The sequence below is a fragment of the Otolemur garnettii genome, unplaced genomic scaffold (assembly GCF_000181295.1).
Source record: "Otolemur garnettii isolate 467f Iridium unplaced genomic scaffold, OtoGar3 scaffold00048, whole genome shotgun sequence".
Classification (NCBI taxonomy): Eukaryota; Metazoa; Chordata; class Mammalia; order Primates; family Galagidae; genus Otolemur; species Otolemur garnettii.
In genome coordinates, this window is record NW_003852443.1 from 437219 (window position 1) to 461185 (window position 23967).

The 23967-nt window shown below is 35.6% G+C and overlaps 2 protein-coding genes across 2 annotated transcripts; one reads left to right on the forward strand and one right to left on the reverse strand.

Annotated features, from left to right (window-relative positions):
- Positions 1–103: 103 nt before the first annotated feature.
- ZC3H15 (zinc finger CCCH-type containing 15) lies at positions 104–23587 on the reverse strand. The gene is made up of 10 exons (XM_003791454.2): positions 23275–23587; positions 15736–15837; positions 10921–11032; positions 10135–10287; positions 9732–9823; positions 8007–8189; positions 5814–5960; positions 5549–5650; positions 2981–3104; positions 104–907 (listed from the first exon to the last, which is right to left on the reverse strand). Exons 1-10 carry the CDS (start codon positions 23347–23349, stop codon positions 717–719), a joined length of 1281 nt encoding a protein of 426 aa, XP_003791502.1. The 5' UTR covers positions 23350–23587; the 3' UTR covers positions 104–716.
- On the forward strand, positions 3618–3836 carry LOC105887129 (small integral membrane protein 15-like). The gene has a single exon (XM_012806202.1). The coding sequence runs from the start codon at positions 3618–3620 to the stop codon at positions 3834–3836; it is 219 nt and encodes a 72-aa protein (XP_012661656.1).
- Positions 23588–23967: the final 380 nt, after the last annotated feature.

Below are 23967 nucleotides of genomic sequence, written 5' to 3' on the forward strand. Positions count from 1 at the left end.
AACTGTGCTTTATGTAATAGTATAACAGATACTTAGTTAAAATCCTCAAGCTAGAAATGTTAGAACTGTTATAGAAAAGCTTAAAAAAAGGCCCATATTTGGATTTAATGTATTATGATCTTTATTTACAATTTTATCGGCAAAAAAAAGAGGGAAAACTTTTAAACAGTTTAACACAGGGCATTGTAGCTGATTCTGTCAGATAAAAGAAATTCCATTTTAAAGGTCCATCTAATTGCCCAGAGACATACAACACTGAATCTGCATATGCAGTTTCCTTTTATGAAGTACAGTGCTCTCCTTTTAAACATATAAATACAAAGGAAATTAAATCACTCATTAAAAACTATGTCAAATAAAGGGTATTATAAATGTAAATTTATGTTGTTTCTGGTAGTAACACATGCCCAATGAAAACCAAAGGCTGGAAAAGCAGTTATACTTCCTACTTGAGTGGACAGTTACAACAATCAATCATTTTCTGAATAACCATTGTATTTTCAGTTTATCATGAACTACTCTGAACTTACTATGAGATGTAGCCAAAGTGAGGAGAAGACGTAAGGAGAATGTTCCTTTTTGAGGGGAGGAGGCTAATCCCTCCAGAATCAGCATGGGAAATAAACATCTTGTTCATTCTAGGCAGAAAAAAATTAATGTAGTCAATTTTAACTCCTGCTGAGTTGCCTTAATCTTTTTCAGTGACTTGTTTGGTGTCATTCTTCTAAATCAAGTGTGTTTAATTCTTCTTCTAGTTCATCCAAATCTTCCCCAGTAAAAAGATTTTCATCAACAGGAACGGCATCGATGGCTCCATTTTCCTGTCCCTCAGCTTCATTGTCCTCTTCCAAGTCACTTTTTTCACCATTTTCAGCCCTACCTCCAGAGGCTTCACTTAATTTATTTTCTTAAAAAAAAAAAAAATTAAATCAACAAATCCTAGAAGCATAAAACACTATTAACAGCAAAGACTAATACTACACTTCGTATCCCTTTTCTGTGAAAGCCTTCCACAGAATTACTTCATAGCAATAACTATTTTTTCTTTCTCTGAGCTTATTTGTACCATCTACACCACTATAAAATACTATTATTATAAACATTTGCTTAATGATTTATATATGTAAATCAATCTTCTACAACTGTGTTTCTGACATGACCTAGCAACTAGGTTTTTAATAGATGACCATCTCCCTACATTAACCACCTCCTTAGATTGACCTCATTTTCAAAGACTGAGACATGCATCATATATATGTATTGGTACAGTGGGCCTAGTTTCTTATGTTGACCTTGACCACTTCCTTATGTTGGCCACTTTGTTATAGTTCCTTGGGTGGCCAATTACAGACATATGCTATTTAAATAGTTATGGAACAAAAAAATCTTTGAAATATTGATTTAAAAAAAAGGAATGCAGTGCTGCATAGCACTGTGAGAAAAAATGCTGCTTTTTTAAAAAATGACATCAGTATTTACACAAAGACAATTTTTAAAAGCCTAATTTATATTTTAGCTATTTCAAATATCTCTCATGACAAACTCTTGAGAATTAAGACTTTTGAAGTATTTGCAATTGTATCTATTATTATCAAATTCCAACTTGAAATAAACAAATCAGGGTGGTGCCCGTAGCTCAGTGGGTAGGGCACCAGCCACATACACTGAGGCTGGCGGCTTCAAACCTGGCCTGGGCCAGCTAAACAACAAAGACAACTGCAACAACAACAAAAAAAATGGTAGGCAGTTGTGGTGGGCGCCTGTGGTTCCAGTTACTTGGGAGGCTGAGGAAAGAGACTAGCTTGAGTCTAGGAGTTTGAGGTTGCTGTGAGCTGTAAGGCCACAGCACTTTACCTAGGGTGACATAGTGAGACTCTGTCTCAAAAAAAAAAAAAGCAAATCAGCTGGAATACAGGCAAAACAATGAATAGTCTGACAGCATTTTCAGATCTAGGGAGGGCACGCCAGTTTCATATTATAGCTTGTGTGCTTTTACTGTAAAAATAAGGCTTTAGCTTTTTCTCTCAGCTTTTGCCTTACTTAGGATTCCTTTCTCTCCCACACCAAGTAGGCCAAACTTTTCCTCTCTCTTAGAACCATTCATTCAAGGCACAATTAGTTATAAATTATACCAGGAAATCCTCATCTCCAAATATACCTAGAAGCCTTCCCCCTAATCTCACATGTAACTCGTTACTTATACTTCCAAATCCTGCTTCTGCAACTAACTTCCTTTCATCATCTTTTTTTTTTTTCGTGTTTTACCAGATCCTTTTCTTTGGTCTACAATATATTTAAGTTTCCTATATCATGAAAAGCCATTCAAGGACCATGTCTTTCCCTCAAAGTTAGGAGGGAGTGGTCTATATTCATTTTTCTCCTCAGTCCTCAAATGTAGCTTTGATGAAATCTGGCACCGTATTCCTACAACTCTTTTCTTAATTGCACTGGATAATGTACTTTTAATTCTCATTCTACTTATCTTTCTGAAACTTTCCTAATTTTTCTCTCATAGTTCTTTCCTCTGCATTTCCTCTTTTGCCTACCCCCAAACACTGATGTTTGCAGTGTTCTAGAATGTTCTCTATGTACTGTGTCTAAACAAGTTCATTAATTCTCAGCTACCAAAGCAGGCAACTTTCAAACCCTTCTCTCCTGAAAATGTCCACGCAATATCCCAGAACTGGGATACTTCTAGTAACCAAAAAAATCTCTTAACTCCTGAGGTCTCAAACTCAACTCATAGCTGTTATCTTCAGATTCATTTCTGTCTATTTCTAGTTTTACTTAATAGTTTCAATATGTACTCAGTCACTCATATCTACTGTCTCCTCTATTCACTTTTATTTTTAAATTTGGCCAAACCACATATTTGTTCCTAGGCTGGTACCTGAAGATACCTAACTTTGCCAAGCCTGGTCTAAATCCCCTTTAGGTAGCTTCCTAGTTCTTAACATTATGCAAAAGTTAGCATACTTACCATCTTTATCTGAAGCATATGTGCTGAATCTTTCAAGACTGGCTACAGTAATACCTGTTTCATCTACATCTCTTGGGATATATAGGCTTAAATCTATGTCATTTACACTTACTGAATCATCAACCTTTAACAAAAAAGAAAAGCAAAATTGTTACAAGTAAGAACAGTTTTCATGTATTATTATCTTTCATCCCTGAAACAAAATTATCACTGATGCCAAATAAAAACACAAGATCATCTATCATCAAAACTTTTTTTCTGGTGCTGAGTTGGAAGCGGGATCCATGTCCCTGGCATGACATAGTGGTGGCTGCTGCCTAGGTTTTGTCCCAGTTCCTAGCGCAGGCGGTTGCACCACTAGGTGTGGTAGGGCCGGGATTGACCAGTTTCCCCGAGATTATTGGCTCTGGGGAGCGGCCCACGCTTGCCAAGGCTGAGGGGCACGAGCAAACATGGTTCCCGTAGGCCAGCGGCCACATCAGCTCACCCACAGTACAGAAACTTCTCTGAAGTGTATGGTAAAACTAAAGGCGACAACGAACAACCAAAGATACAATAGAATTGTGATTGGCTCACTAATAATACAAGGACAAAGTTAAGAGATCGCAATTCAAGCATATGTTTTCCTAAGACTGCTATGAAGATGTCTGATATAAAGGCTTGGGTTGAGTATGTTGTGGAGTGGGCTGCAAAGGACCCATATAGCTTCCTTACAGCAGTTATTCTGGCCCTTACTCCACTGTTCCTAGCATGTGCTGCACTGTCTTGGAAGTTGGCCAAGATGACTGAGACCAGGGAGAAGGAGCAAAAGAAGAAACAAAAATGTCAAGAAAATATTGCAAAAGCTAAACACTAAAGGAGGATTGAAAAAATGAACAGGCTCCATGACCAGAGGGAAAATCATTTGGAAAATTACACAGCTTTGGAAGGACCCACTAAGGTTTCTTTTTGGATTTCCTGACAATATTACTTAGCAAAGGAAATTCGACCAAATGCAAGAATCATGCTAATTCTAACCTCAATGCTATAGTAACTTTTAGGCTTGGGTGTAGAAGTATGTTGGTGTCTAGTGACAGTTACTGTAAATTAGCTTTTACTATGATACAAATTCTTTATAATTGACTTAATCATTTGCCATTTTAATAGTTTATATACTGAAAACATCCTGTGGAGAAAAATGATTTTAGATTATGAACTCTTCAAATTAGCTATTTAAAATGGGGCCCTTTTCTAGACAAAGGAAATCAAGAATGTAAAAAGTCAGAATTGAACTTTCTGAGTTGAAAAGTGTGTGTTGTCTCAGGAGAGAGATACAGTATTTTAATTCACATCTTTTCTCATTATTGCTTATTTCTCAGAATAATTTCTGGCTTAAAGCAAAATAATAATCAATGATTTTCTATCTTCTGCATTTTTCTGACATTATTTTTTGAGACAACTGGTAATTAGCAAGATATTCTACATTTTTTCAACCTAGTTTTGTCAAGAATTGTCTTAACTATGTAGAATATCACTTACTGGATATAACAATTTTTGTATTTAGTGAACACTGCCATACTCTTATGGACGACTTGAGAAGAGTAATACTATGATTTATAGCTTTCAATAAAAATGCCAAACACTGTAGTACCCTGGAACCAGTACCTTGAAAGCAGAACTGTGTGATAGTTAAAATGTCTTAACACATAATTTTCTGATCATACAGACACCATTTCTGTTTTTTATTCCATTCTTTACTTTGATTTATATGGTAGTGGTTGTCTAGTACTTTTTGGTCAAACCGGTTCAAAGCAAAAACTAAAATTCCACATTAAAAAAAAAAAAACTCAACAGTTAAGTTATACTTTGTAACTGTTAAAAAAAAAAGGCTTAAAATTAGGAAAACATTTTGTTGGCATAGTAGTAAAGGGGTGAAAAGGATAAATTATGTCAAAGTGAGAATGTTCCATAATTAGAAATAAAAAGCTAAAGTATGTTTCTGTCAGTTAATTAGTATAACTGGACCTTTTCTCTACTAAACATGGCTTTTATAAATGCCTGGTCCAGTAACCGTATTCATTGACTCAGTATCTAATAGCTTATTAATGTCTTCTACAACTCTGATAATTTTCGATTATAAAAAATTTTAACAACTCTCATTTAAAAATCAAACTATATATTAAATTAAATTTGATACTTTTTTGTAATAAAAAAACCTTTTTTTCTAAATAACTTGAACAAAAGACCTTTTTTTCCTCAGAGGAAGAATATGCTTTTTATAGCTAATACATATAGTGCGTAACTATATACCAGGAAGTATCCAAGTTCTATAAAGAACTATAAATAAAAATTCATGAATTCATTTAATTCTTATAAGCAGCCTCTAATTTAGGGACTGTAATTATGTCCATACTACAGACTGAGGGTGGGAGCCTTAAAGGAAGTCATTTCTCATGTTTGAAGTAAGGATTTGAACTGAGGCACTCTGGCTTCAATGTCAGTGGCTCTTAATTAACCATTGTATCCTATGCTGTCTCAATTATTTACTTCAATTAACATAAGATGATGAGGCACAAAGCTTCCTCTTACCTCATCACCACCTGTTCCCTGGGTATACCGGGTGTCATCCGCTTCCTCATCATCATCATTGACCAGCTCAGGACGAAATTCAAACACTTCTCGGCCGCTGATCTACTTAGACACATAAATTTATAAACTCAGGACAAAATTTAAAGATTCCTTAGTCAATGATTTCAGACATACATATGATTAAATAAGGACAAAATCCTGTATGCCACAGAAATTAAAAATGGAAGAAAGAATAGAAAATCAATTTGGGTAATCTAGCACATACCACTAATGCTTTCCCTGCTTTGAAGTCTGCTTTCCTTCTTTCCATATCTTGTTCAAGTTTATCAATTTTCTCTTGTCTTTTCCTTTTCTTCCATGCAAGAAAAGATTCTAGAGTGATTTTGGTAACGTTTGGACCTAGGGCAGAACGCTGCAAGATAAAGAACAATTTTTCCTCAAAAGTCATCTAGAATAGTGATTAGTAGCAGTTTCTCTTAATGTAATAAAAATTGCTACTATGTTTACCCTGAAGACATTAAATTTGGAACAAATTGACTTATTTTTAATTTACATAGCAATGAACAATGATTGTATGGAGATACACTTGAAATATATTATTCTGAGTCAGATTTCTTATCATTGAAGGAGAGTAAAACTAACTTGTCACAAGAACTGTTTTAACATGAACCAACTGCTGAAAACAGTAAATATAAAAATCACCACAACAATATCCAAGTTTCATTTGCAATCCTCAGGAGATGAGAAACAAAATGAAACAACAACAAAAAAAAACACCATATGCTCCTCAGGACCAATAATCAGGTATTAAATACTTAGGTAAATACATAAATATTTGCTGAACATCTGCTAGGTATTCAGTATTAAATGCTTTATACATAATATCACAATATTACCTTTAGCTTATTTGTGGAGATAATATCATGATATTATGATATTATATTGCGGTAATACTGTGATATGTATAAAGCATGATAGTATCTCCACAAATAAGCAAAGGGTAATGATAAATTTACCAAAAATTAATGCAAACAAGTAGTAAAACTAATATTCAAAAGATCTCAAATATACCTGATCCTAAAGTCTACATTTTCTATTATAGTATATTGTATTCTGTGGGAGACAACAAATGATATGTATAGCCACTGAAGAAAAAGTGTACATAATCCCAATATTAACCATTTATACAAGTTATTAAGATCATCCAAGATGAGGCAAAAGGAATATAGTTAAAAATTGTGAATTAAAATAAAATCTTAAGCCCCCGCCCCCCATCACCACTCAATCAGCCAACTGAATGGGCCCCCTTTTGGCCAAGTGGCTATCTTAAAAGTAAGTTGCTAAGTGACTTCAGACATGCCTCATCATGACCTCCCAACCCCCTTCTTAAGAGTCGTCCCTTGCAACTAACTCATTAACAAGCTTAAGGCTATTCAAGCTAAACTTGTAGGTCCTCAATATATATATAACAAACTTGAGTCTGGGTACATGGCTTATAGCTTGTCTCTAATTAATAGACCTTTACCTTGACTCAAGCATTCCTTTCTGCTAACTCCTGGTCTTTTAGGCTAGCCTAACTCTTTCAGCTAAATACTCTTTAAACCCACCTATAACCTCTAAGCCCCCAATTTGAGATGTCCCACCTTTCGGAGCAAATACAAATTATGCCTCCCACATATTGATTTATGACTTGGCCTTTAATTCCTGTCTCCCTGTACAAATCAAATTGTAACCTAACCACATTGAGTATAGTTACTAAAGTTTTCATGGGCCTAGCTCCAGGCCCTGGTCCTCAAATTGGTCAGAATAAACCTCTTTAAATTTGGCTTCTTTTCCACTGACAAAATATAAAACCCTAAATGTAAAATTTCTAATAATCTTAACATTTTCACATCATCCTCAGTAGGTACACTCGCTAACTCAAAGAATAAAAAACTGCCTTTTATGCTGAGCCATATATGAGCACCTGAAGAGCCTCTTCCCCTCTGACTCGTTCCCCTCTGTCAGAAGAGTGAATGTTTTAAGTCCAGGGATAATAAAACATGTAACTAAACTGAAAAACTGGAGTGGAGTTTAATACACATATAAGTTAATGACTAGTATAAAGGTGAAATAAAAAGATGCCAGAGGAAAAAAAATCTAAAACTACAAGTTCAATCAATCTGATAGCCAATCATTTTTAATACCTCAATCTCTTGGAAACAATTTGATTAGCCAGTAGTTGGTACTTAAAAAATGGTTTCATAATCCTAAACTTAATGTCATAGATAGGCTAATGTTTATGGTTAGGTTTACATTTTAGACACCCAAGAATAATTAAAGTATAGCAACTGTGGGAAAAGGTCATACTACACTTTCCCTTTCATAATAACATACTATTGCCCCCAAGTGGTAAATGTTAGAATTTCACAACAAACACTGCTTTGAGATTATTTTATGGTAGGAAGATACTAGTTACCTCTCTTTCAATGAGATCTTCTAATGAAATTTCATCTTCTTTTTCTTCTTTCTTTTTATCTTTTTTCAACACAAATCCAGGAGGAAGTGCATGACGGTACATGCAAATATCACCCCCTCCAGGGCATACCCAAAACCAGCCATATTTGTTGTTTTCAATGGCTTCAAGGAAATGCTTGCATACCTACAGAGACAATAATCATACGTAGTGGCTCAGTATAGGTTATTTTCAAGGTAAATCCTTAAGTACATGGAACAATTACATTCTATCCATATCATAAGACTATAAGCATAGGGTACAGAGAACCCTTATGTGCAGAAATGCATACAAATTTAACTTAAGATACTTAATACAACGGTGAATTCCTTTCAGAAAGGATCTACATTAAATTTTCATTTTAGACACTGTTCCTAATTCTGAATACAAAGAAGATTTGCTTCAGTTTCTTTTGTACATATAATTGCAAAGCCTACTTTTTAAATAAATCGGAATATATAAATGGTTATAAAAAATAAAATCAATGATTTTCTTTTGGTTTGATCTTTCCTAAAAGCTAATCACATGCAGTAATAATGTAAATGCTATTTGAATGACCTAACATTATAGGCAATTTCTTGTATCTGAGTGAAAGAGAGCATGGTACAAAAAGATAGTGCCCCATCAAAATAAATGAGTGCAAGACAATGGCTTTGAAGCCGAAGGTAATAAACTTTGCAATGAAGAAGGAAAATTTAACTAACAAACAGTATTCTTGTCTTCCCTAAAATACCAAGTGTGTGAAACTAGTTAATTGGAATTTTTCTAGCACATCAAAATTTTTCACTAACTGCACTGTAAATAATTATAGGGACATAAAGCATCTGAGAAACAAGAAACCAATTTTTATTTTTATTTGTTTGAGACTGAGTCTCACTCTGTTGCTCTGGGTAGAGTGTTATGGTATCATAGTAGCTCAGAGCAACCTCAAAACTTCTAGCTTCAAGTGATCCTCTTGCCTCAGTCTCCTGACTTGTGCCACCAGGCCCAGCCAGTTTTTCTATTTTTAATAGAGACAGATTTCATTCTTGCTCAGGCTGGTCTCAAACTCTTCAGCACAAGCAATCCATCCACCTCAGCCTACCAAAGTGCTAGGGTTATAGGCCCATAGAACCAATTTTTAAAGGTACATTTCCTAGACTAGAGCTACTACCTATTAAAAATCCATTTTTTAACCTTGTAATTTAAAACATGATCTCTATCATTAAAACCAAATAAATTAAGTAGGTTAGTTTAACAGGTCTACTTCCATTCATTATGCATAAAAACAAGGAAACAATTCTTCTCTAAAAATATGACTGTTCATTCACATTTAAGAAAGTAAGATCACCTCAAAAAATGAAGGACTACAGTTACATGGTTTTCAAAGACCATTTTTGAATAAGAATCTAATTTTGTAAAATGTAACTTATAAATTCCAAAATAAAGCTTGATGCACCTTTTTTTTGATGAAACAGTATTTTCCACTAGTTTAATGACATGAAATCTATGTTAACCAGCTTGATGAAAGTATTTCAAATTGTATATGAAAACACTACACTGTACCCCATGTTTGCATTAATATATACAGCTATCATGTAATTAAAAAAAAAAAAGAATCATCTAGCATCTAACAGCAGCAAATACCTTGCCACATAATTGTCCCTAATGATAAATATCACAGCAACTCAATTCAAGAAAAGGACATACTATTTGAGTTTTTGGTTTTTTCTTTTCCGCCTCACCGTGCTTCTTGTTCACTACTTCTTCCAGCTTTTTCTCATCCCAATTATCCATAGTATCTAAACAAAAAGAGATATGAAGACCAAGCATTATAATTTTTCTACTGCTCCCATGAAACATATTTTCTTAAACAGACAGGAATGTTATGATGGCCTAACACATTGTTCTTTAACACATCAAATGCAGGAAATAAACAGTGTTGTGAGATTATTCACCAGAGCTTCTTAAGGCAAATGAGAAGGTAGAATGGAGAAAAGGGTGATAGAGAAATCTAAAATAAATCTGCTTATTAACGATCTTCTACTAAATATCTTAGTAACAAACCAAAAGTAATAGACATTTATTTTCAAGGGAATGTTGAAAAAAATACCTTTTTCAAGTTCTTCATCTCTTGCATCAATGTAAACACTTCTCTTTTCACATTTTCTCTCCAGAGTCAAGTCATGAGAAAACTTACACTTATCTCCTTTAGTACATTGTCCTTGCTTGAAGAATGCACACACCACGGATTTGGGATCTGCACCTATGTCAAATGGCACATGGTATTTGTACTGCAATCTGCCAGACCATAAAATATACCTTCTATCTGAGATATAATTACTTCTGGTTAACTTGTTATTTCCTATTCACTGATGTGAAAGGAAGATACCACTTAAGAGGTGATTAATAAGACATTTCTGTAGAGTTCTTTCTGTAGCATTTTTCATCTATTTTTGTTTCTTTTATTCTTACAAAAAAAGGTGGTGTGGTGGGAAACCCAACACATACATAGGTTACTCCATAATAACTTGTCTAGTTGGCGTCAGTGAAGTAGAAGGCAAAGGGCAACAATGAAGGAATATTGCCCCAAATTTGGGAATTGTAGTTTATACAACTATAGAATTGCCTTGGCTACTACCAAAGACTGAATTCTGTATCATAACTGGCAGACTGTCTAAATACTTAATTTTGCCGTAGGTGTGGGGCTACTGCTTGAGTTATAGCTATCCAATGACATAATTGTATACACACATATAGAAATCATAAGCCATTGATATAGATAATTTTGACAAAGGGAGTAACATTTTTCACAGCAAACATAATTATAATCTAGAAGACACAAGCATCAAAACAAATCATTTGATAAAAATTTACACCTCTGAAATTTAAAGTTTACCTTTACTTATTTTTTGAGCAGCAACTACAGGTTTGAACAGCTCATTTAGTTCCTGCAATTCTTTCTTCTTGTCATCTTTCTTCAATTTCTTTTCAGCTTCACTCTGTGCTACCTATAATATTCCCAGGTTTAAAATATAAATTTGACTATTTACAAAACTATTTTTGCTACATAGTAATCTTTACTGTAAAAAATACATTTGTATATTTGTATGTATGTAGTCCTTACCTCTCTTACCAGTGTTACAATGGCCTCACAATATTAAATGTTGTGGTTAAACTATTAAGCAAAATTATTATACTTTGTAATGATTTTTTGGGGGGGGTTTATAAATGGTACCATGCCTAGTTAAAAGCATATTTAAAAGCTTAGGCAACAGGCATTATTAAGCACTTACTACATGCCCCAGCATTTTTAGCAAATGGTTTTCACCTGGGATATTCTTCACGTGAAAACAAGCCACCCCAGAAATGTTTGGGTACACTCTGAAGACAAAGATGCAAATATCTTGAAATGTATAGTCCCACACAATGAATTGTACCACCCCATATACCTATAGTGCTCTTGTGGAAAAACACTGGGTTAGGATAATGTAAAAGATTAAACAAAACAAAAACATGACAAATAACATGGTTCCAGGCACATGATTACATACCTAATATGATTAGAGGATTCATCCAAACATTTATATGTCAGGTCCTATGTAAGATGACAGGAAATACAAAGATGAAAAGACAAAGATGCTTATTTAAAGAAGCTCAGAATCTAATGGGAAGACAGACATGTCAACAGCTATATAATACACGGTGCTCTGGGAACAAAGGATGTCCATATCCCTAGAAAATTAAATTAAGTTGATAACTTTATGGATAAATTCTTCTGATGGACAAGAAAATAAATGCAGAAAGAGGCAGCCCAATGTTAAGGTGACCAGACACACAAAGTATGAGAAATATCAATGAGAAGTTTGGACCACATCAGGAGGTAACAGGGTTTAACTCAAGTGTTTAAGCTGTGACAAGAATGAGGTTGTATATTATAAAGATCACAATGGTAGGTTTGTGGAGGATGCGACAGGAAATCAAAAAATGAAATAAGAAGACTTTTTAAAATGCTATAGGCAAGAAAACACAAGAGCTTATAATAGACATTAGAAGTGAAGATGGAGAAAATAAGATACAGAGAACTCTTTAGGAGGCAGAAGTGTCAGGACTAAATGACTTATTGAATGTAAAGTATGAAGGAGGAGGAGTCTAGGATTATCCTACATGTAGTTCATGCTGTTAAACAAGACAGGGCACACAGGAGGAACAGGTTTCAAGGTAGGAGGTGGGGACGAGCTCAGTTTTGGACATATTAGATGCAAGATGCTTATAGAGCATGTGGGTGGAGCTATTTAGAAGGGAGCTGGACACAGATATTGATTTCACTGAAACCAGAGACAGTTTAGTTTGAGAATAAATATTATAGACATAGCTGTTTACAGATATTAACTGATCATAACCTTGGCTGTGTACGAGGTTACTCAAGGATGGCATAAAAATGTGCCAGAACAATTCCTTGAAGCCCTTCTAGCCCTTTTTCTTCTTCTGTATTCCTTGAATGCAATCTAAAAAGTCCTTATTAAAGAACCTAGAAACATCAAAGAAGTAGGCAGAAAACTAGGACAAAAAAGTATTCAAGACAGAGAAAATTTTAGAAAAGGAACAGCTGGATGCTATAATTAGGTCAATGATAAGCCCAAATCCTAACTTTGATCACCTGATCAATTTGTTTAAATAGGAAAAAATTTAAGTCACTTTAATAAAAATATCCTTCAGCCATTAGGCCCATCTCAAACATTTGTGGGCCACAGAGCAAAATTACAGTGGAGGCTCATATAAATCATTTGTTTAAAGACTTAAAAGTCAGAAATGAAGTTAAAGTTGAATAAACTGTGGTTTGTAATCCTACTTGACAAATATACCTCATGACCTGGAAAGACAGGTTCAAACCATAAATGCTCTGGCTCCATGGAGTTCTACACTGAAGCATCGCAGTAACACAAGAATCAGCCTCTGGCTTCTCCCCTTCTTCTCACTTCTAGTTTGATCCCACCTTGTTGTACTGGGGGAGGTGGAAGGCACAGGGAAGAAATGTTATGGATCCAGGCTCTCTCCACACTCTAGCACACATCATTCTTTGACCACCTCAAGCATGCTAGCAGCAGTTTACTCTAGATGAAAACGGGCGTGGGAAGAGGCACGTCCAGGACCTTTGCAGGTCCTGAAAGCAGGTTGAGAACTGTTGTGAAGGAGGGTGGTACAAATCTGGGTGGGCTGGGCACATTCCCTTTGTCTCACCAACTCCTTATTTGCGGGGAGATGTATATGTCTAAGAAGACAGAGTATGGCCATCTACTACAGCATAGGGCCTAGGGCAGGACATTTTCTGTCCAGCTTTACTAACAGGACCGCTGCTCACTTCCAAAGTTATATATGGTGGCTAGGTACTCTATGTTCATAGATAAAAGCCCAGTTACCCAAATGAATGTCAAAAATATAATATTAGATATACTATAAAACCCCAAAACTATCACAAATTTTATTGTTTTCTTCCCAGATCCATGAAATCTAAAATCACCAATCAAAATACTTCCCAATAGAAGAAAAAACAGAGGAAGAGAAAACAGGGTTGAAGGAGCTATGTGAAGAAAGTGAATTCTTCTTGCATACTAATCTAATATTCATCAGAAAGTTTACATTTTCTGCTCATTTAACCACCAGGGAAACCCTGGAAGAGGTAACTGCACTTCCACTATTCAGATAAAAGACTAATGTCACTAAATAATTTAAGATCATGTAACAAAAAAGATAGGGGGATTCATGCCCTCCTCTGTATAACTCCAAGATCTGAGCATTAATTTTTAGTAAACCAAGCTATTAAGTCAGCAGCTTATAAAAGCAATAGTTTTGACTTTAGAATCAAGCTGGGTGTGTGTGAAAGGAAAGTGTTAGGGCACTGAATTATAGACAGCATGAATAAGAGAAACTTGTTTCAGACATCAACCACCTCACATATATTCTGCTTCTAAGATGAAAACAAAGTCTGTAAACACTTAAGAAATTCTTCTCTCTTACATTTAAAAAAAAAAGTGTTTCGAAGAAGATAGAGGTGGTTAAAAAAAAAAAGTACTCTGAATCTGAAGGGGCCTATTTTTTTTTTTTAATGAGTTGCCAATAGACAAAATAATTTAAAAGTTCATATGGAAGAAGAAATACCTCAGGAAAACCAAGAAAAATAGAAAAGGAGTAACATTTTGGATTTGCCTTAATAGTTAATAGAATGTAATACTAGGCCATAGGCCACTATAATAAAAATCAGTGTAACATTGGTTTAGGAACAGACAATAAGTAAAACGGAAAAGAGAATCCAGAAATAGATCCTAACATATTTTGAGACTTTAATATACAATTAATTAAGTGATGCACAATGATGTTTAGGTCAATGATAGACTACATATATGACAGTCGCCCCATTTTTTACAGTACTCTGTCTACATTTAAATGTTTAGATACACAAATATTTACTACTGTGTTTCAAATGCCTGCAGTATTCAGTGTAAGAACACCCTATACATAGGCCTATAGCACTGGAGTAACACACTATATCACATAGCCTAAGAGTGTGGTAGGCTGTAATATCTAGGTTTGTATAGTACACTCTATGAGGTTCACATAATGAAGAAATTGCCTAATGGTGCATTTCTCAGGATGTATCTCCATAGTTAGAGGAAGCATGACTGTATGTCAATAATGGCATTTCAATTCAGTGGGATAAATGATATTGGTGTATATGGCTATTTATTTTCAGAAAAATAAACTTCACAACATAAAAAATTATATGATAAATTGTAGACTATGAAAATAAAATAATTTTTAAAAATCTAGGAAAAATGTGTAATCCATGGCAGGAGACATCTTTTAACCACATGTTTTAAAAGCTTGCAATATATCTGGAGATATAAAAACTAAAAACTGTTACATGGCAAAACATTACAAATTATCTGTAATACAAACAAAAAGTATCTCTCATAAACTGACAAGAAAAAGACAAGACAACCAAATAAAACAAAGGATTTAAACAGGCAAGTCATAGAGTACAAACCCAGACAGATGAAGATACAATTAACAATGGGATATAATTTTCTAGTTATTAGACTGGAAAACATTAAAAAGAACATAAGTACCTATTACTTATACAGTGCAATGAAAATGTGAAGTATTATAGCCTCTAAGGAAAGTGATCAGGCAAATTTATTTTATTTTATTTTTTTACAGTTTTTGGCTGAGGCTGGGTTTGAATCTGCCACCTCTGGCATATAGGGCCGGCACCCTATTCCTCTGAGCCATAGCCGCCGCCCAATCAGGCAAATTTATTAAAATTAGAAGTCCATTTCCTAAAGTCAGCTAGCACATAATCTATGTAACAGAAAGAAAAGCATAAACACATGTGAGAACACACGTACATTTCTTGTAGAGATGTTCTTAGCATCAAAAAGCTGGAAACAAAGTAATTACTTATGAACAGTGAAATGGATGAATACAGTACACCCATACTGTAGAATGGCATGCAGCCATTAACAGAATAAATGACAGTTATATCAAAATGGCTTGCAGGAATATCCAAGAGGTATTGCTGAGTAAAGCAAGATGCAAAAACATTTAGAGTAGGATTTCATTTTGGAATACAATTATAGTACCAAATATTTTTATCTGTAACAGATAAAGTATAACATTATTTCCATAAGAAAATATGAACATTTAAGTTATTTACCTGACGTGGATTTTGTTGACCAAATTTAACTTGATGGGTGACAGCCTTGATAAACTTTTGTTGCTTTGCTCCTTTCTTATTCTTTAAACCAAAAGTTTTGTCCTAATTGAGAAAGAACATAGAAATAGCTTAACAATTTAATATCCATTTTCTACTGACATCTAACAATCATTCTTTCGTTTACTGATAAGAAAGGTATCCTGCCTTGCCTTATGCTACAAAGACATGCTAACCACTAAAACATCAAAATCAAAGCAACACAGGACATCAAAACACCATCCAGATTCTTTACAATTCAATACATAATTAATAACTATCATCATTAAGCCTATTACTGCTCTGTGATGCTTTTTACCAAGTATGTTTTGGACTGCTTTGGGGGGTGGTAATAAAGGTATCCTCTCAAAAATATATTTAGAAAAAAAAAATCAAACTACTGAATGTATACATTCCTAGCTGTTGCTAATATGGAAATATTAAAATTGAAGTAGATTAAAAAGCAGTGCTTTATTAAATTTAAATATTAATTCATTAATTTGGTAATATTATTAATGTAACATCAGCTATCAGTTATGGAATGTTTATTATGTGTTAGGCACTGATGGTGATTCTTTGCTATCAATATTATCATATTTACTAAGTATGTCATACAAAAACACTTAGAAGCCCTTGCGTAAGTATGTGCAAATGTGTGTATGTCAGGGGCTATAGTGGGCTGAATGATGTTCCCCAAATTCAAGTCCACTTACCTTTAAATGTGACTTAAATTGGAAATAGGGCTTTGCAGATGTATTAAGTTAAGATGAAGTCACACTAAATTAGGATAGGCCCTAAATCTAATACCTGGTGTCTTCATAAGAGAAGGAAAGAACATAAAGACACAAAGAGAAGGCAAGGTAAAGACTGATTATAATACACTATAGTTTTTAAGCCAAGGAATGAGGATTGTGACATACCACCAAAACTAGAAAAAGGTAAGCCTTCAATGGGAGCATGCCCTTGAGGTTTTTGGTGCTAAAAGGCTATTTATTTCTCAATGGGAAGTATCTCTTTCTTTATGACATCTATATCCATCCATTTATCAAAACTTTGCTTTCTCCTACTTAAATGCCTACCTTGTGTGTTAATGTCCCAAACATGATAGTACAAAATTCTACATAAATTTTCTACAACCTATATATAAGAAAAAAGGTAGCAGAAAGCACATCAAAGCTGAAATTCTCTGTAATTTATGAATCGCTTCCTTTGTTTTTACAGAAAAGGTTTAACAAAATTCAATTCAATGTGACACATGAAAAGAGAATAGAAACCAGGTATACAATGCCGTACTTTTGTAAGTGAGCTCTCATAGGAAGAAGAGGAAACTGTAACTAAAAATATGGTCAGAATTAAAGTGCAAAAGCATATAAGGATGCTTTGCCAAAGAAGAATAAACTGAAGTTTAATCTATGCCCCAGATGTAACTATACAGAAGAAGCAAACTGAACAAACAAGATAGAACAGCTAAATGGAGACTGACATTTAACAAGACTTAGGAAAGAAAGTAAGTCCCTTAAGGCAGCATTCTCCAACGTTCTTAGCACCAGGGACTGGTTTCATGAGACAATTTTTCCAGGGATAGAGGGGTGTACAACCTAGATTCCTTGAATGCGCAGTCTACAGTAGGGTTTGTACTCCTATGAGAGAAATGGCTCAGGCCGTGACGAGAGAGTGATGAAGCGTGGCTGTAACCACAGATGAAGTTGCCCTTGCCCGATAATCTCCTCTTAATAGGCCAGGGACCAGTACCAGTCCATGGCCCAGGCGTGAGCAACTGCAACTTTTAAGGGGACCTGGCCAGTTAGGAAAAAAAAACACTCACAGTAACAGTTTCTGGTAAAGGTGTATAAGCTCTGGATCCCAGAAGAAAAAACATTTTCGGGTTTAATTATACTGTTTTAGCACATAATTAACCAGTTTAAAAAGATGATGAATGATTTGTTTTTAAAGTCTCTAATTAGGTAAAGAGCTCAGAAATTATTTTTTCCACAGAGAAAGGGGGCTCTTACTTCTCTAGCATTCATTGAACATAAACTCCTAAATATATATTATACTTCAAAAAATCCTGTTAATGATCCTATGATACACTGTTATCGCATTCTGTAAATGTGGATACAGAAACTCAGAAATGGTCAACAATTCATTTGAAGTTAAATTGCTGATAAGGGACTGGCTGTATAGTGCAAAGACTTAAAGATCATAAACTCTAGAGTCAGACTGCCTGGGTTCTAACCCCCAACAGAGCTGGATAAATCACTCATTGCCAGTTCTGTATTTGTAAAGTAGGTCTCACTCTAACTCCTTAGGGTCTCTGTGAAAGCTAACCCATTTAACTCAGACAGACAGTACATTAGCACAGTGGCTGACAATGCAAACAGGTGGAGCCAGATTTCCTGGGTTTGAATCCCTGGCTCTGCCACTTGCCAGTTTAGTACCTTGGGAAGGTTATTAATCTCTGTGCTTGTTTTCATAATTTTTAAAAAGGGTAATAATGTATATAGCACTGAGAGAATTAAAGGAGCTATGTAATTTTTATCACTCATAGATGGCTTGTATCTCTCCTCTCTTTCCCTCTCAAACAGCAACTTGGCTCAATAAGTATTAACTATTAAGTGACAGAGGACAGATGATATTTAAACTAAGGTATATTTGACTCCAAGCAAATTGCTTCTCCTTGTCACCATGAAAAACTACTTTCCAAAGAAACCCAGTTAAGTTTTTGGGCTGGCTGGTGCACAAGAGGGTTTTTAGATACCACATTGTTGATCTGGGATACCAACAGTACTCCTGATAATAGGATAGTTTGCAATTTAGAATACTGTAAAAAGGCTTCCTCTATTTTTCTTAAGGTTAGGACAGACCCTTATCCCAAAATTAACCTGAATTACAAGATGGAAAAAGAAGAGGTTACAGTCAATCCCAAATCATGGTTAATATAAAACAAAGTGAACAGTGGTCTTCATTGGATAAATAAAGTCCCAAAAGTTAGGTTATAGAGAAAGCACACTGTGTGTGTGTGTTATGTTTCAGAAGACAATTTGGGAAATGAATACAAAGGAATTCACGAGGCAGAACCTAAGAAAAGGATGGCTCCCTGAGGATCCAAGAGCCATAACAAATTCTGAAGTTCATTTAAAACTCTCTTCACTTAAAACAGGCTATGTTAACCAGTTTGTTGTATTTCAAATTGTATATAAAACCAGCACATTGTACCCCATAAATGCATTATTGTACACAGCTATGATTTAATTTTAAACAATTAAAAAAAAATTCCCTCAAGATTATTCTTCCTTTTACAAGCCAGCCTCCACTCCTTAACCTAGATGTTTGGGGAAAAAAGAGGTAGTGGGAGGGCAGGTGAACACTAAGGGCTTCAAGATAACTGGGGTTTACCTCTTGGGACACTATGGTAAACAGAGGCTGACACTGTTTTACTTCTTTATAGTTTCCCCTAAACACACTTGTTTTTCTGTCATCCATCCATGTAATAGATACTGCAGTGATTAATATTCAGCTTCAAGTAATCAACAGTTGATCTAGGATGTTGGCTAAAGTTCTTCACTGACAACCAATTTCTCTTTTCTTCATCCTTTACACACTTGGATCCCGTCTCTATAGGTCTTTATTACTACTTCTTTGCTGCGACAAGTTCTTAGCTTGCTATTCTTTATTTGCTTCTCCTAACTCCAAAGACTATTTTCCTTTTTCTATCATCAAATCTTTTATAGCTTAATGCTAACTTCAAATTGTTACTGAATTTTAGCTACAAAAAAGCAAATGGTATATGGCACTTGCCAATGTGTTAAGGTCTAACAGAACCATAATCTTACTCTTTGATATACTCAGAAAAAAAATTAATACATTAAAGGAAAGAAAAAAATGAAGGTAATACAAAGAAATTATTTCAAATGGGCAGGAGGTAAGCACCATAGAGCCAGTGCAGGAGGCAGTGTCTTTATTTTTATTTATTTATTTTTTTTATTTCCTCTAACTAGTTTTTAGCTCTGTAGTGACTAACAGGAATTAGCTAAATTTTGCAGATGAGAATGGTGGTACAGACAGACTAGATCATGTAACTTGTTTAACTACAGAGTTAGCAATTTGAAACATGGGATTCAAACCCGGGTCTATCTGACCCTCTTTTTCTCTGCTTTGTTGATCATTCTTAAAAGCTGCATGTTGCTATTTTTCCACAGGGGTGACAGTGAAAGCAACAAAGCTACAGAAGACAGAAGAGATCAGTAGGGCAATCATTTACTTTCAAATCTATTTGAAAGTGATGCTTCATTATTTCAACCAACTTAGAATCTCAGGTTATGTATCTATAAAATCTCCTAAAGATAACAAGACTCTGAAATAAATCTTTACATGTCAAAATAGACTATAAAGAAGCATTTTTCCAAATAAAAATTATGATAGAGATCAATAACCAATTTGAACCAGGTTTCAGTTATATTCATTATAAAGTTTGTTGTGAAATATATTTTAACTTGTAAATGTTTCAGCATCAACACTTTTTAGTTGAAATTTTATAAATTACACGAAAATTGATTAAAGTGTTGTTCTGCATGAAACTGGATTGGTGAGCTAGGAGCTAAGCCTGTTCTACCTCTCCTTATCCAATTGTGATAGTCATAGAGACATGCTTTGGGTTTTTATGGAAGTTAAACAAGTGAACAACAGAGTATTAACATTATGTTTTACGATGTTGTTGCACCTCTCCAGTAGTAACACACATCAATGCAATACCCATGAGTTTGCAAAATCTCACTACCATTTTTTTAAGAAAGCTTATCAGACCCCTGGACTTGAACAGAGGAGCACATCTAGATTACAAGATGTAAAGCTAAGAGGACCTTCCTAAAGGCAAAACATCAGACATTAACAAAAGGAAACAAACTATGACCGTATGTTCCCTGAGACACTGAATCACTGGGCAAAACTCAACAAAGCAAAATATAAGCATATTTATCAAAAACAAGAAGCTCAACAGTAATTCCTGAGGATGGAGTCAAGATCAGTTTTCTGGGACACACCACCACATCCCCTTATGATGTCCATCCTGTAGCCCTTATTTATAGAAGTCATCAGGCACCCTTGTTCCAACCCTGCTTATGCTCCAAAATTAAGGTGCCTACAGATAACTGACTGCCACAAAATAATCCATTTGTCTGCTGCCAAGATCCTAACATATGCCACCCTATCCCATTTTGGAATCTTGAGTCCATTCTCCAAGCTTCAATTGTAATTCTTTTGGCTATTCATGGCTACAAAGAAGAGATACTAGACACAAAAAGTCACATATTGTAACTTTGTGTAATGACTCCCATTCAAGAGAATACATTCCAGCAATAAAGAACAAACTAGATCGATTTATACCAGACAGATGGATTTCAAAAACTTTATGTGGTGAGAAAGGAAAAGACACAAAAGGCTATGTGCTGGCTATGTACTGCGTAATTCTATTTATATAAATTCCTATAGCAGGAAAAACTAATCTATGGTGGCAAAAAGATTAGTGGTTGCCCATGTAATAAGAATTGAATAGACAGAGGCACAAAACACATTTATTGGGGTGATGGAGATGTTTCATGTCTTAGAGGAGCAATTTCTGTGTGTATAAATTCATGAGAACAGAACTGTACATCTAAAGTCTGTGCATTTTATTTTACATAAATTACATTTCAGTGAAAATACATTTTTTAAAAAAGCTCATAATAGTAAATGTAGAAAAAACAAAACCAGAGTTAATTTCACCACTCTGCTAAAATATATTTTGATCAAAGAATGCAGGTGTCTTATTTTGCATTTTTCTTTGGAGATATCATTAATGAAACTAGAGCTGCTTTCTCTTTACACAAAATTTAATCTTGTTTCAAGATAAATGGACCCATAACACTTTTAGAATTGATGGGATACTATAAACAACTTTCATGTACAGTTTCTTAAAACAAAAATACTAGTTCTATCAATTAAACAAATTATACGTAGTTAAAACTCTACAATGCATAAAGTGTACTTTAAATTGTTATGTAATACTTAATTTCACATCTATGTGGAAGTTTTAGTTTGTATTATGATGTACTGTATGAACTCAATACAACACAGAAAACTTAAAAGTAAAATGACATCTTTAAAACGTCCTTGGTTTACATAGCATTGAATGCCATCAGATCACTAATCCAAGTGATCAACCTAAGTGCCAAGACTCCAGACTCAAAAAAGAGATAGTAAACACAGAAGTTAGGATTAGCAATTATTTTGTTTGGGTATGGTATTTCATAACAGTTTTAAATACAATAAGCAACTAAAATATAGGTTCTGCTTCAGAGGTGGCAACTGGCCAAATTATGGCCAAAATTATGGCCAATGCTATAATTTTTCATAAGCATTTTACTTAAATCAAGCAGACTTTTAAAAATCATGTGAAATTTGACAAAGGTTAGGTTTGTCAATAAAACCCTGGGAGTTTTCACAGCTATTTTTCAAAGCTTTAAGTATTACAAAGCAATAATCAGTTATACGTGTAAAACATCTCATTTCAAAACATCCAACACCTATTTCGGTCGTATCTTAGTAAAAAAACATTCCATAAAAATCTGTCAATAATCCAGATACATCCTTACGCAGTACAACCATGGGGTTTTCCAATTACTTCCAGAGTGTATGAGGTACTATTTATTTTAATTATAAGTAATAATAATGGCAGAAATTGAAGCAAGAAATACCTTGGTAGGAGTTATATGACGTTTACATAATGTCAAATATGGTTCACTCTCTTAAGGAGGCTCACTGATACAGTCGTTGAACGCCCACAGCGTTTCTCAGCCATTAAAGGGCTGACTACAGGCTCAATGTACAAAAACATGTACGCTGTCAAAATCAAATTGGGGTATAGGGCTGACTTAACACAGCAACCCTAGAACTTGCACTCTTTTAATTATTTTATTATGCTTAATCTAATTTAGAATACGTATATCAAACACTATGTAAAAGATTCTGGGCTGTGACCTGAAAGAATAAGATTTTGAACAGTTTAGACGCGAATCAAAAAGCTACCAAACAGAAACTGGTTGGCTTAAAGAACTACCAATGTCACTCCTAGGTGATGGGTAAAGAAATAAGGAAGAGAAAGACTCCGGGCCGAGCCGGTTCATTATCTGTCTTTTAATATAACCCTAGAAATGTTTCCAATTCTGAGCAGACTAGCGAAGGACAAAACCCTGTGGCAGGCCTAGGGGGTCATATCGCGATGGGGTGGGCGAAGACAGGCGTGTGGGCGGAGAAAAGCTCAGGTGCGAGGGCGCCAGCATCGTCACTATAATAATGAGAAGGCAGAGAACGTCATCAAGGGGCTGGAGAAGGGGCAGGGGGCCACACAGACCGAAGGGAGGGACACGTGGTCACAGAAGACGCGAGCCAGAGCCCAGGGAGCCGGGAGCTGAGAGGCAGCTTCCAGGACGTCTCGTGAAGTGAGTGGGGGAGGGGGAGAGTACTTACTTCGATAATCTTCTCCTTCTTTTTCTGCTCCGCCTTTTTACTGCCCCCGGCCTGAGCCTGTTTCTTGGGGGGCATTGCGGAGAAAGATGACAGCGGCCACACTTAAGCGCAGCTGGATACCGTCAGGGGTTTTGGCCCTGCGGCAAGAAGGGGAAGAAGACCGGGGCCACCGTCGCCGCACCGCACGGAAAGTAAGTCGCTCATTCGCCCCCTAAACGCGGCCTTTGCGACAGGTCGGCGCCGCGGAGCATTGTGGGTAGCGAAGAGAGGCGCCCGGAAGCGGTGCTGCGCGTGCGCGTTTGCTGCGTCTCACCTAGAGCGGGCAGGGACGGGACGTGGGAAAATGACTACACGTCACACGCGATGTTACGCACTCCCGGGGCTTTTTCTAGATGGGGAGAGGCTGGGGGGTGAATCTCGGCAAGGGGGTCGACGCCTGTGTGGGTCGGGACTTCTCGCGCTCTTTCACTGAGAATGAGCGACTCTTCTGACCATCTTGGCTTCAGGTGTAAAGTTTTCCTACCTATCCTGAGTGACTACCGAGCGGCTGCCGCAATTCGGGGCTGCTTCGTGGGCCAGCTTACTCAGCTACTTTCATGTGCCCTGGTGAGGCAGGGCTGGACGGCCCGCGAGTGTTTCAGATACCTACGGAGGATTACAGAGAAATGAGAATTTCTTTCCTTTTATGTAAAA